The sequence below is a fragment of the Mustela lutreola genome, chromosome 6 (genome assembly GCF_030435805.1).
Source record: "Mustela lutreola isolate mMusLut2 chromosome 6, mMusLut2.pri, whole genome shotgun sequence".
Taxonomy (NCBI): domain Eukaryota; kingdom Metazoa; phylum Chordata; class Mammalia; order Carnivora; family Mustelidae; genus Mustela; species Mustela lutreola.
Window position 1 is genome coordinate 148,464,539 of NC_081295.1, and position 14,818 is coordinate 148,479,356.

General features: G+C 41.4%; 1 protein-coding gene across 2 annotated transcripts in view; it reads left to right on the top strand.

Moving 5' to 3' along the window:
• CAP2 (cyclase associated actin cytoskeleton regulatory protein 2) overlaps window positions 1–14,818 on the top strand; it is a 132,728-nt gene that overhangs the window by 21,072 nt on the left and 96,838 nt on the right. For both annotated transcript variants that reach the window (XM_059179417.1, XM_059179416.1), the window contains exon 3: window positions 2,656–2,756. In XM_059179417.1, coding sequence (XP_059035400.1) covers window positions 2,656–2,756 — 101 coding nt within the window. The remainder of the gene's footprint in view (window positions 1–2,655; window positions 2,757–14,818) is intronic.

Genomic DNA, 14,818 nt, shown 5'->3' on the forward strand with positions numbered 1-14,818 from the left:
ATTTCATTTTAAGCCTCTTTTTGTTAGCGGTATGGTTGGTATATGAGATCCAGTCAACCTCCTTTGTAAGAAAATATTTTCATGTTCCCTTCAGTAACTTGGTTTCCTTATGTCTTTGACATAAGTGATCAAAAGACATTTCTTTACAAGTGCTGACCACAAATGTAGAGCCTGTGAATGCAGAAAATAAAGTTAAACTCCAACTCTCAGGAGACCATGTAGTGTTGTTGAATGAAGGGGGAAAGAAATCCCTCCGCAGTTTGAACCTCACATGACTTAAAGAGGTGCTTGCTGGGCTGCACTTTGTATTTTCTTTGTTAGAGAAATAATTTTGGGGGGAAATTAATAGGTCAACAAAATCAGAAGGCAGGTAATTAAATTACTTAGGTATTTAAACAGGTACGTTCTGATACAGCAAATCATTCTAAACCATTTATTAAAGTTAGGTGTTTCAAAACAACTTAGCCAGTAATTTATTATTCTGTTTGAAATGGAGTAGGGTCATTTCGGAAGAAGGATAAGTAGCGAAATACCTGGAAGATACCCGTCCTTTAAAGTTCGCTCATCCTCAGCAGCACTGGTTTCATTTCTTCTTAATTTCGTGAGCCTTGATGATCTCCTAAACTCTGTTTTTAACAAATCCTTGAGGACAACCTCTTGCCTTAAACATAAACATCATTATAACAGTGATGTTGTAACTAAAGTTTAGGGAAACATTTGAAGGTAAAAAGAAACTTTTAGATGAAATCCCATCCATTACACATCTGCAATGTGCACAGATCAGAGGACTGCCTCCGCATGAGCCTGCGGCTCTGTTGGGTTTTACCATGTGTTTTCTTTCTTTTTTTCCCCCTGACAATCAGGTAAGTTTGGTTCAACCGCTGAAGAAGTATTTCTGCATGCCCGCAGTGACAAGTACTATGTGTTACGTGCAAGGAAATCTTAAGATGAATTACATACAGTCAGAATCCTCCAGACTCTTTAGTCTCTGTGCATTGCCATTCATGGCCACAGATGCTTTGATTAAGGTGCTCACAAGGTGCTCACAAGGTGCATGTTGTAGGGAAAGACAGGTCGTTAAAGGCTGCCCAGAGGAGGTCTGAGCAGAGCCGAGTGATGAAAGGACATTCCTTCTGCTAGGTAGAGTGCTTTGTCGTGTTCCTAAAATTCTCCCACTTTAGACACGTAACAGAGTCCTCTGAGGCGTCTCCCCCAGCAACAAATGGATTGATCTGTTTCCAGATGGATCCATAAGGAATCTTTGGGCATATCTCCCCTTTTATGTTCAGTAGTTGATAACGTACTATATTGTGAACATTAAGGTAACTCAGCTTCAATAGCCTCCTTAGATGTTAGATCGCAGGTGCGCTGCTGTTAAATAGCGCTGTCAAAAACTGTTTTCATCACCCTCTGGGCCTCTGGGAAAGCAAGGAAGCTTTATCCTACACGTTTATGAGGAGGGATACTTCAGTAGAGTATGAGAAGGGAATCTTAGGTTTTGGTTTGGATATTTTTTTAAGATTTTACTTAATTTATTTATTTACTTACTTACTTGAGAGAAAGAGAGAGTGAAAGAGAAAGTGGGGAGGGAGAGGGAGAACCAGACTGCCCACTGAGCAGGGAGCCTGATGCAGAGCTCCATTCCAGGACCCCAGGATCATGCCCTGAGCTGAAGTCAGATGCTTAACTGACTGAGCCACCTGGGCACCCCTGGTTGGAATTTTAATTGTCTGTGGGGTTGAGTTTCTCAATATTAGGGTCCTGAAATCTGGGACTAAGACACAGTTTTTCTCTCAGTTTAAAGGCGGGAGAAGAGAAGCAGAGCATGCCAGGTTGGGCTGATGTCACTTGGTTTTGACAATAAGTTGTCAGATCAAAACTTAATGTGAGGGGCACCTGGGTGGCTCAGTGGGTTAAAGCCTCTGCCTTCGGCTCAGGTCATGATCCCAGGGTCCTGGGATCGAGTCCCGCATTAGGCTCTCTGCTCAGCAGGGAGCCTGCTTCCCTTCCTCTCTCTCTGCCTACCTCTCTGCCTACTTGTGATCTCTGTCTGTCAAATAAATAAATAAAATCTTAAAAAACAAAAAAAAGGAGAAAAAAAAACCTTAATGTGAGTTAGCTCAGCAGTCCTTTCCATGCCTCCAACTTCCTACCCCCCCAGAAAGTGAGGACAGGGCAGAACGGAACATGTGACACTGGTGTTCTTTTCCCATTTATTTGCCCGGAGTTTGTTATTGCCTTTTCATTGTCGTGGGCGATCTTGGTAACTGTTTGCAAGGTCGTATCAATAAGGCTTGTGTCAGTTCTTGGATCGCCGCTCAGTTTGACCTATAGCTTTGGTCAAGTCACGTGCCCTGATTGTATCTCCATTTCTTCATGGGTAAAAGTGTGATGCTACCTACCTCATGAGTTTGAGGCAGAAATAAATTAGTATGTAAGTGAAAGTGCTTACTCAAGTAGATGAAAAATAGCAAAGCATTGTTTTCTTGAGCCTGGAGCCATTGAGAAATGTTTCCTAAGTACTGAGTGAATGAATGCCCTGGTGAAAAGAATGAGAATGGCATGAGTGATATTAAGCTTCCATAGTTCCTATGGCAAAGCAGTACTAGCTTTTCTTTAAACTCTTGGGAACTGACAAATGTGCTTCTTCCAAAGGTGTGGCACCCTCGGTGGAAGCCTTTGATAAGCTGATGAACAACATGGTGGCAGAGTTTTTAAAGAAGAGTAGGATCCTTGCTGGTGATGTGGAGACTCAGGTGAGTACTTTCCTCTCTTGTTGTCTGTGGAGAAGATGACTACTATGATTACTATTTAAAAAAACCCAAAATGACAGAGGCGGGTGAAGATATGGGGAAACTGGGACCCTGGTGCACTGCTGGCAGGAATGAAAAATGGTGCAACCAGGATGGAATATCCCACTGCTGGGCATAGACCCAGAGAAATTGAAAGCAAGATCTTGAAGAGGTGTTTGTACACCCAAGTTCAAAGCAGCATTGTTCACAATAGCCAAGAGGTGGAAGCTACCCGAATGTCTGTTGGTGGAGGAAGAGTAAACACAATGTGGTCTGTATGTACAAGGGTATATTATTCAGCTTTGAAAAGGAAGGAAATTCTGACATGTGCTATCATGTGGATATACCGAGGATGTTATGCTCAGTGAAATAAGCCAGTCGCAGAAGGACAAATGCTGTATGGTTCTACTTCCATGAGGTATCTATGATTTATTTGAGCTATCTGATTAGTCAAACTCATAAATGCATTAAGTAGAATGGTAGCTCCTTGGGGTTGGGGGACAGGAGAAATGGGAACTTGTTTAATGGGGACGGAGTTTTCATTTTGCAGTGAAAACTAAACTCCAGAAAAAGTTCTGGAGATCTGTTGTGAAACAGCATGAATATACATAACACTACTGAACTGTATGTTTAAAAATGGTTAAGATGGAAGCTTTTGTATTATGTGTGTTTACTACAGTGAAAAAGTGCAGCCCGAGGAAAAGCAAAGCCATAGAATTTAAAAATCTTTGGATTGGGAAAGACCTATAATGATATCTCGGCCATCTTCCCAGTTTTAGACATTTCTTTTTTACATTTAAAATGTTTAGCATCATCCTTGAGAGCAGTCATTATTTACATGCATTGAGTGAAAATCCAATGTAATAGCCAAACCAATTAGAAACCTAAAAGAAATCTATCACCAGGTTCTTCTTTTTTATTTGCCTTTGTTTCTCACAGAGGATTAAATTCCAAATCCATCTGCTTATGGATTTCTCAGCAATGGCAAAACCATTTTCAGTGTAGATTCACAGAAAATCTGATTCTTGAATAAAGCTGTGGTTTGCGGTAAAGGGAAAAAAAAAAAACATAAAAAGGGACTCTCTCTTACTTGTCCCCCAATTAGACATTACCTGCAACACCCAACACCAGTCTTCCACACGATCTGGTGACTCGGGTTATACCAGAGTTTCCAGAATTGTAATTAATAGGTGCTTCTCTCATCACATTTGCAATGCATTTATTTGTTCATCACATCTGAGAAAAATGAAGATTCTCCTCATGACCTCCGTTTTTATTAAATATGCCTATTGAAATGCCATTGGCAAAAGAGGGGAAGCTCTGATGTACATGAGTTCTAGAAAAGTCTGCGTAATAAGACGTGTTTGCTTCAAATGTGTCATAGAGCTCAGTAATTGCTCTGGCCTGCTCTCAAACTTTAATGGGTTTGTTCGTAAGAAACGGTGTACACAGTAAGATAGTGGCTGAGCTGCTTCTGTTCTGAGGAGTGACGGTACCTGAAAACCACACATAAAATGGACTATTGCTGCCAATACACTAAAAGAGACTCTCGAGTGACTGACAGACCTTTATTGTCTTGAACTCTATTACAATTGGGTCATTATTGTCACTATTTTTTTAAGATCTTATTTGTTATTATTTTTTTAAGATCTTATTTATTTAGGTATTTGAAAAGAAAGAGCATGAGTGGGAGGGGCAGAGGCAGAGGGAAATGGCGGATCCCAAGCTGACTGCACCGGGCGTGGAGCCCAACGCAGGGTTCAGTCCCACGACCCCGAGATCATGACCTGAGCCAAAATCAAGAGTCAGCCGCTTAACCAACTGCACCACCCAGGTGCCCCTCATTATTATTACTATTAATTCACATTGACATTGTGTTTCTGAGATACAGAGTGCATTATAACTCTCATTAGTAATAGCTCCCAGAACCATGTAGAGAAGAGTTTTACTAAAGAATAAAGAGGCCTATTAATAGATATATTTAATTTTGCATTAGAAAACATGTAGAGTTTGCATACTAAGTAAGTCTCTCCAAATTCCATAGTAAACAGTTCCTTTCAATTCCTTTCAGAACAAAGCAAGTTATAAATAAAGTGTCGCTTCATTCATATTAAGCTTTTTCTTCTCTCCACTCATCAGCCTGAAAACAGTAGGACTCAGTGGGACTGTTCTCGATAACGGATGCAAAATGCTTTAAAAAATTATTTTTCACTAGTGGGTTTTTTTTAAGTGAAAGAAGGAAGGTAAGGAGAGAAAGAAGGAAAGAAAAAAGAGAGGGAGAGAGAGGAGGAAAAGAAAGGGGTGGGGGGGGGAGGAAAGGAAGAGAAAAGAAGAAAAGAGAGAAAAGAAAAGGAAGGAGCTGAGGAAGGAAGGATGGAAGGGAAACAAAGCTTGTCATCCAGAAGTTCAGCCTCCGATTCTACAACACAAAGAGAGCCCAGGCAGCCGTTGTCCATCTGCCCATGACTTTCATACACTGAGCAAATGGTTTATTTTTTCTCTCTTATGGAACCATGTGTCATTGACATTGAGCTTGCAGCTGCTGCCTCTCACATAAGCCAGAAGTGGGGGGTTGAACTTTGTTCCAAGAACACACCTGTTGCCTAGAAAAGAAAAAAAGAAAAAAACCCCTCACATACCTGATTGTACAGTATGGAAATTTGAGAATGACACAAATGTGCGTCACGCTAAATCCTAGCCCTGTGTTTAGAAGCTGTCCCACAGATACTAATGATGAATAAGGGCAGCCGAGCTATGATTTAGCGTCTGCTTCGATGTGTCGGCTGCTGGTTGGGCTTAATTTACTGATCACTCAATACTCTATTGACAGAACAGACCACAAAAAAGGGGAACTAATAGCTACAATTAGGAAGCTCTGCTGAACCAGAGAGCATAACAGGTTTAGAGAAGATTAGGTCTTGTAAAGCCTTCTTGGATGCAACATAAACCCACGGGCTTATTTAAACTGCTCTTCAATCCAGAGACACTGATGCAGCTTGCACCCCTTTTAAGAAAAAGGTATAATTTTATAATAGAGGGTTAGATTAAATGGGGTCTTCAGTGTCAAAGGAAAGGGTCATCCATAATACCAAGCCCTTCGTCAGACGTCATTTATCTTTAACTGGAGTAATGTGATTTTTCTTACAAAGCTGTCCTGTTGTTATTCATGGTCTACGGACCCAACCTCGGGCTAGTTCTAAATGACTTGACAGTCACGAAACAGCTACAAGCCATGTAGATCCTCATAATGCAAACCCTTTTTGGAGATTTATGGAATTTACATTTTTAAAATGTCTCTAGAAGTCTGGAACATTTATTTTCTGCCCTTGATTAAAATGGATAAGAAAGAAACACTCTTTTATTCATCGTTTCATAAAAATGAAAGAACCATAATTTGAACAAAAAGGCAATAAAATTCAATTAAGAAGTATAACACATTTAAGCATCGTGTGATTAACTCACACCGCACAATGTTAGGACCTTGCCTTCTCTGCCATCATAAAGGATGCACATTTTTAGCCAGTTGTGGTAGCTGAACTCTGGGGTCACCATCACGGCTCTAGATGTGTCTAGTCTTTGTCATTGATGCAAGTCATCTATAAAACCTTGTGTTCATTTTAAGCTGTGCTGGTGGAGTCACGTGTTCAAAGAGAGCCTGACGACGACTAGCAGTCTGTATCTGGGTCTTAGAGCTGGCTCACCTTTTTACAGCGTAACCTTGAGCTCGTCCCTTACCCTCCTCAGTCATGAGGCTGGATGACCTCACTCCTAGTGGCCTTCCCTTTCTGGCAGCCGGTGGGAGTGACCACCTGTTGTGTCGGCATTAGAGCAGGAGGGAGGGGCTGGTTGGTTTCCAGACGGAGCTTGCCACAGGACATCATCACAAATATAAAAGCATCTTGGGCCATGCCAGGGAAAGTACTTCAGTCATCTCAACATCTGAAGCAAACAGAAGGAAACATGTCAGGAAAAGGACACACAGAACACTAAAAGACAAACTGTCACCCTCTTTCCTATGCTACAGAAGACACTCAGACGCCTTCATTGGAAGAGACCTTGAGGCCTCCCTGAGTCTGTCCTTCTTGGTCGTACAGGTTGTCACTTACTCCTTTATTGGACCTGTTCTTTGAAAATAATAACTGTCTTTGGATTAAATAATACAGAATGTGTGCATATTTATGTTTCTAATTGTATCCTTTTCTTCCTTAATTCATACTCATTTAAAAAGTGATCTTTTGGGCTGCCCAGGTTGCTCGGTTGGTTAAACATCTGTCTCTCTCTCTTTTTTTTTTTTTAATAAATTTTTTAAAGGTTTTATTTATTTATTTGACATACAGAGATCACAAGTAGGCAGAGAGGCAAGCAGAGAGGAGGGAAGGAGAAGCAGGCTACTTGCTGAGCAGAGAGCCCAATGGTGGGGCTCCATCCCAGGACCCGGGGATCATGACCTGAGCTGAAGGCAGAGGCCTAACCCACTGAGCCACCCAGGCGCCTCTAAACATCTGTCTCTTGATCTCAAGCTCAGGTCTTGATCTCAGGGTCCTGAATTCAAGCCCATGTGGGGCATGGAGCCTACTTTAAAAAATACATTTTTTTTTTTGCATTTTAAATGCTTCATAACCTGGGTCAATATAGGAACCCTTCTGCCCTCACTCCCCTCCCCCCCCAAAATCATCAGAAGCAGAACACCCCATTCTACGCAAACCTCCTTTACTCTCCTGCTTACCTTCAGCCAAGTCGTTTCTCCCACTAACTTCTAGTTCCCTGCTAATTGCTTCATTTGAAACATTTATTTTTACAGTAACTAGACATAGAGTACTTTGGCAATTCCAAGCCCGAAGGATCTGTAAGTCTTTCACATTCTCCAAATGGCAGAGATCCAAAAAATGACTTGTGGCAAGAATTCTGCCCCTAGATATCATACAGACTTCGAGTTGGGACTTTTCTTTCTTACTGGCTTAGCCAGTTACGATTATCAGAATCATTAGAGGAGATGCATTACAATTATCGCTTCTAATATATATCCCTTTCCTTTTCCCTTCTCACTCCCTCTCACCTTTCTTTCTTCCTTCCCTCCCTCCCTCGACACCCTGGAGAGGTTAGGTGACATCAGTGATAGGCTGAGTGATGAGCCTTGATCTGGTGCGGAGTGGAGATCTGGTCTCCCCAGTTGCAATCCCCATCTACCAAAGACGGGTGGGGAGACACCTGTCTTTGGCTCTCGGCTGCTGTGTCCCCCATCATCTTTGTGGGAAATGAGCCCTAGTGAGAAGCACGTGGCACTGACTGCCCTCTTCCTCCCAGCCTCTGCACTCCATAGTGGTTCCCACTTCCCCTACCCGGTGCCCACTGCGCGAGGAAAGGGTGGTCAGACAGCTGACTCCGGCGAGGGCTTAGGAGGGGGCGGCACACCGCCACTGCTCATGTACTTCAGGCTTCTCCTCAGAGCAGTGCTGAGTGAGGCGACAGGGCAGATGGTGGCCTGCAGGACAGATGCGTGGTGTCCCTCGAGGGTCTTGGCTTCCGCCCCATCACACCAGCCCGGTCTCGGCCTGGTCCTCACTCACTGTGCTGTTGGGCATCAAATGTGCAGCATTCCAGAAGGTCACAGATAGATCCGTTTCTGTCCTCATTTCTTCCCAAGAATGTGAAGAATTTTTATTCTCAGCATTGGACACATACTTTGCAACCCAGCCCATGCTCTGACGCACAGCCCACTCCTGCTAGGTCGCTAGCCTTAGTGGGACCTCCCTGGGACCCCTTTTCAATGTAAGGACCTTGTTGTTTGGAGCGTAAACCCCTGTCTCTTCCCTTTGCACATTCTCGTTTCATGGTGCACTGAAGGCTTTGGGGACCAGCTGGTGAGAAACTGGTCTTAGAATCCAGACAATCTCCTGAAGGGCCCCCAGGCATCGCTAACCCCCAGGATCTCCCCATCTACCAAAAATAAAACGCCACCCAAAATTTTTGCTGAAACAATGAATTAGGTGCCATGAATCTTGCAGGTAAAGACTTTTTTCTGCCTTTCTTTTTTCCTTCCTGAACAGTGAAATAGTAAATTTGCTTTCACTAAACTTTTGCCTGAATTTTTTTTTTTTTCTTCTTCTTCTTGAAGAACCATGGAATGCTACACTGGTTATCCCTGTCTGTTCTGTGTTTGCTAGTACGAACCACATAAAGAGCAGGGATACCTTCTGAGCCTGCCCAGGCCTGCTGTGGCTGGTGGGTGGGCTGGAGCACAGGCTGGGAGGGGGGGTGGGCAGACCTGTCCCCCAGCAGCTGGCTGCTCTTGGCCCCTACCTGGGGACAAAGTAGATGACTGAGTCTCACACGAACGGCACTGCTCTGTGTAGAAGCCTAGCAAGACTGTGCAGCTCAGGTCGCTTTGTCAGGAGTTCCCCAGGGTAACCAGCAACTTCTCTCCGGCCTTTTTTCTCCCGGGCAGCGCCCTCTCCGAGGATTCTTGCCATGTCAGAATGGAATCATGGTACCTAGAGGCACAAAAATTCATGTCCTTGTCATCACTCTTCTCTTTCCCTGCCCTTCCTTCTTCCTAAAACTCTGCCAATAGCTGAAACATTTGTTGTTTGTTTTAACTTAATTGTCCGCCCAGAGGCTGCTTCAGAATCTGAAAATTAATACTTTGTCTAGAAGTAATGGCCTGATTTCATTTAGATTATCTTGTTATTTCTATCCATGCTCCATCCCCACAAAGCACATGCATGCGCACACGTGCATGTCCACTACGTGCCTAAGAATTCCTCGTCACGCTGTATTAGCTACGTAAGAGAAAAAAACAGTCTCGGGCAAATATATCAGATGTCAGGCCCAAGACTCCCTCAGGTTGTAGGAAATGTTTGCAGCTTTGTCAGTTGTGTGGAAGGCAAATACAAAATGTGCTTTCTTGCCTTTAGTAGTAGTATTTCTATTATTTTTATTAGTATATTTAGTATATTTTATTAGTATAGTTAGGTTGTGGTTTACCAGTATAAGTCTCAAAATATGAGGGTTAAAAAAAAAAATGAGAGCTTATACATTTTATAACATATTACAACCCAATTCTTTTTAATGTGTCAAATGTAAGATCTTTTAGTGATGTAAAAGAAAAGAACGTTCTCAATGAATTAATAATTTATTGTCCATTAAAGGAGATGCACATATATAAAATAATCCATTGTATGTGTGTGCATATACATATATATACTCAGCCATAAAAAAAAAAGAAGCAAAAGCGAAAGAAGTCAGATGGAAGGACAAATACCATAGGATTTCACTTACATGTGAAATTTAAAAGGAAAACAAACTAAGCAGAAGAGAAACAGACTGACAAATGCTGAGAACAAACTGGTGGTTGCCAGTGAGCACAGGCATGGGGAGGTAGGCAAACTGGGTGAAGGGGGGATTAAGAGGTACAAATTCCAGTTAGAAAATAAATAAGACATGGGATTACGGTGCACAACTTAGGGAATACAGCTAACTAATTTATTACAGTGACCGTTTCCTCGTGTATAGATACCAAATCACTATGTTGTATACCTGAACTAATACAATATTCTATTTCCATTATCCTTCAAAAAAATAATCATTAATCACTCATGTGTTTGCAATAGAAATCTTTTCCCTTTCAGAAAACTCTTTTTTTTTTTTTTTGAAGATTTTATTTATTTATTTGACAGAGAGAGAGATCACAAGTAGGCAGAGAGGCAGGCAGAGAGAGGGGGGAAGCAGGCTCTCTGCTGAGCAGAGAGCCGGATGCGGGGCTCGATCCCAGGACCCTGAAATCACCACCCAAGCCAAAGGCAAAGGCTTAACCCACTGAGCCACCCAGGCGCCCCTCTAAGATTTTATTTTTAAGTGATCTCTATGCCCAACAGGGGGCTCAAACTCATAACCCCAAAATCAAGAGTCACATGCTCTACTGACCAAGCCAGCCAGGCGCCCCAGGAAAACACTTTCCTAAGGCAACTGGAGTATTGATATTTGACTTTCGGTTAGTTAATTTTATTAAAACCAGTTAATATACAGGAAAGGTCGTATGGTTTACTGATAGTTTGGTGCTGGGGTTTAGGACAAGGTTCTAGAAGTACGCTGCTTCCCTCTGACCCTCTCAGCTCCTAGCATTGTACCCACAGGCTCATCTGCGCTTGCTAAGTGAATGAATGAAAATGAATGTTTGATAAACAAATCAAATCATTAATGAATTATTGAACCAATGCATGGACGAACATACCGTGGCTGAAAGTGTAGATAAAATAATATCCCAGACTAATAGTTGAAAAGAGATCAAGGCCAAGTTTAAAGTCATGAATCATGTGAAATTTGGAGAAACATAGACTCCATAGATTTTTGTTTATCTCACACACACACGCTTGTATCCTGAATTTCTCAAAGACCTGACAGTTTATCTGGTACCTCCCTCATTCCCTTCATTCTCATTAAGAAAAGCTAAATGAGAATTTCCTGTAATTTATTTGAGGATAGTTGACTCACATGCTACATAGTTTTAGGTGTGCGGCCTAGTGATTCAGCATCTCTACTGGTTACGCTGTGCTCACCACAAGCGCCCCTGCCATCTGTCCTGATCCATTGTAATGCCATTGACTATACTCCCTGTGCTGTGCTTTTTCTTCCAGTGACTTAACTCATTCCATACCTGGTAGCCTGTATCTCCCACTTCCCTTCACCCATTTTGCCCATCCCCTCACTGGCCTTCCTAACGGCAACCATCAGTTTGTTCTCCGGCTTTATAGGTCTGCTTCTGGTTTTTGTTCGTTTATTCATTTGTTTTGCTTTTTGGGCTCCCTATATGAGTGAGCTCATATGGTACTCATTTTTCTCAGTCTGACATTTCATTTAGCGTAGTGCCTTCTGGGTCCACCGCATCACAAATGGCAAGATCTCACCCCTTTTTATGGCTGTGTGATATTGCTATGTGTGTGTACCATCTTGGTCCATTCATCTATCAGTAGACAGAGGTTGCTTCCATATCTTAGCTATTTATTGTAAATGCTGCAGTAAACATAGGGGTGCGTGTATCTTTTTGAATTCATGTTTTTGTTTTCGTTGGGTAAATACCCAGTGACAGATTTATTGGAGCACATAGTATTTTTATTTTTAATTTTTTGAAGAACCTCCATACTCTTTTCCCAAGTGGCTACCCCAATTTACATTCCCACCAGCAGTGTGCAAGGGCTCCCTTTTCTCCACATCCTCACCAACACTTGTTGTTTCTTGTCTTTTTTATTTTAGCCATTCTGACAGGTATAAGGTCTAAATGAGAATTGATGAACATGCGAAAATCCATCAATGTAGTGACTTGTAGTCACTGCCAGTAGAAATCCCATGAGCTCTGAGACAAGATCTTTTTGTGAACTTTACTGTATTTTAAACTAAAGCCCAGATTTTTTAAAAACCAATAGTATGTTGTTTGTGTTCTCTGTTTGGATTGGGTTTTGGCATATTACTTTCCCCTTTGATCATGAACATTCACAGTGATAGTGATCGGGTGAGAAGTAACTTTGTAGAGTCCTAAGGGGCCAGTTGGGACATTAAGTTTTTGTATGGTACTTCATCATATAATTCCCAATAATCAACTCTCCCAGGTTCCAAGAGTCTTTAGCTATCTTTTTATAATTTTTAAACATCTGGATGAAAAGTAAAAAACTGACTGGATTGTCTCAATGTATCAAAATAATGACCATCCCAAACTTTGAAATGGGGACTCTCACCCCAGAGTTCACTTTTAAATTAGTTCATAGAAACTTGGAAGACATTTTCCCATAGGCCTATTGTAAGCAAAGGGGGTTCAGTTCCTGCTCAAAGACATGAAAGAACATTCTTCCATGTGCAGTACTCAGACCACTGAGATCTATAGTCTCGTTGCTAACTGTCTGCCATGAGAAAGGACAGAAATTGTAAGATTTGAACACTTTTGCTAGCAATCCCACAGAGTAATTTTAAGTCTGCTAAATCCGGTAATTTAAAAAACTAGGACTTGTACTTTGTCTGGTTCTTCTTTTTTATTTTTCTAGTAAGGCTCTTTTATTTTACAAAAGTATCAGTCTGTGACAGATGAGAAATTAAAAAGAAAACCCTTCAACCAAATGTTTTTTGAGCGGCACTTATGTAATGCAAAATGCTAGAAAAAAAGAAAAAAATTCTTCCCCTGTGCTTTTAGTTAAATGAAGCAGGAAAACAGTAATATAAACTGCAAAATGGTTAGTAGTTTCAAAGGCAGAAAAGTAAATTTTCTGAGGATAATTGAGCCGAAATTGAGGGGAGATAAAAGAAGTGGTATGTACACTTTAAGAAAGATTTGTCTTATTAAAAATAAAGTCTGAAAGGATATTCATTGAATTGCTGACAATGGTCATTGGGCTGAGGGGGTCTGGACTTAATGAAAACTTTTACTTCCTAAACATTCAAATCTTTTGAACTTTTTACATCATGTGTATGTTACTGTTATCATCAAAAGAGAGGAAAAGGAATATTTGATAGTAATGGGAAAAAATCTTGGAATCAAGGTTTTGCGTGAAAGGGAGTTCACTGAGCTGCAAAAGACGAATGAAGAGAATATGCAGGCACCAGGTGCCCCCCCGATCCTGAGCCCTTGGCTGCAGAGCACCTTGTGGTCAAGGGTCCAGGGTGCCTGGGAATCCATGGGGAGTTGGGAACAGGTATCAATCAAAGACCATGCATGGATTGAGTGTTCCTAATAAGTGCTCAGTCTAGATTGATGTTGGCTAGATATGGTTGATGAATGAACAAAATCTGATTCTTAGCTAAATTTTGTAGTTGCTAGAAATCAATCTTACTTCCTGACTTATTTTCATTTTCCATATTAGTGAGCTAGGCAGTGTAAAGAAGGGAAACAAGAACTAGCATTCGTTGAGAGCCTACTAGGTGAGGGCTCTTTGCGTAGTGACTGACAAACATTCCTTGGTCAGTAGGAGAACCATTTAAGAAGGAAAAAGATTGGATAACTTGCTTATGGCCATGCATCTAGGAAAGGATAGAGTTGGGTTCTATCTCAGGCCTGTCTAAAGGTCTAAAGCTCATGATCTCTGCACTACACCAACCCACTATCCAGTAATTTAAATCATTCATTATTAAGCAGTAGTCACTGAGCTTCTGTACCATTTATGTAGGTACCCATGGGCCTCATCTTCAAGACCTACTCGGAGACCCAAGGCATAAACACATGCGTGGAAGTTAAATAAGAATATGGCTTACATAACATGAGTGAGGGGACAATGCTTAGTGTCACAGTGCATTCTAGAATAAGGATAATTTTTTGGAGCGATCTTAGAGCAACCAAGTGTCCTTCACAATTGTGTAGACCCAAAGTTCGTTAACCATGAAGCAGTTCTGGCTTACCAAGTCAAAAGATTTGGTTTAAACATGTTGATACAATGCATTGGATTCCTTAAGTGTTAGGAAAAATATTTAGAAAATTTGGAGAAGGGCGCCCGGGTGGCTCAGTGGGTTAAAGCCTCTGCCTTCAGCTCGGTCATGATCCCAGAGTCCTGGGATCGAGTCCCACGTTGGGCTCTCTGCTCAGCAGGGAGCCTGCTTCCCTTCCTCTCTCTCTGCCTACTTCTCTGCTTACTTGTGATCTCTGTCTGTCAAATAAATAAATAAAACTTTTAAAAAATAAAAAAAGAAAATTTGGAGAAGAGCCAATCTGCCAAGTATTTTTTAGCTACACAATGATTGAATTTGAAAATAAAGTTAATTTAGGAGAATGGTTCTGTGCAGGATACAAACCTGGAACAATATTCATACCTGTCAGGAAAGCAGATGGATTTAAACATACAATGGTGTTTTCTTTTTTCCCCTATTCCCATGCCTCGAGAAATACTGAATGTTTTTCTTTCCAATCTTTGGCCTTTTTAAATATAAACTGCAACAGTGGATTATTTAGAGGACTTTTTGTTGTTGTTTTTTTTAAACTACAGCGATTGTTTTTATATTAGACATTTTGCAAAGTCTTCTGCACAATCTATTTTTGTACACTGCTTGTTTAA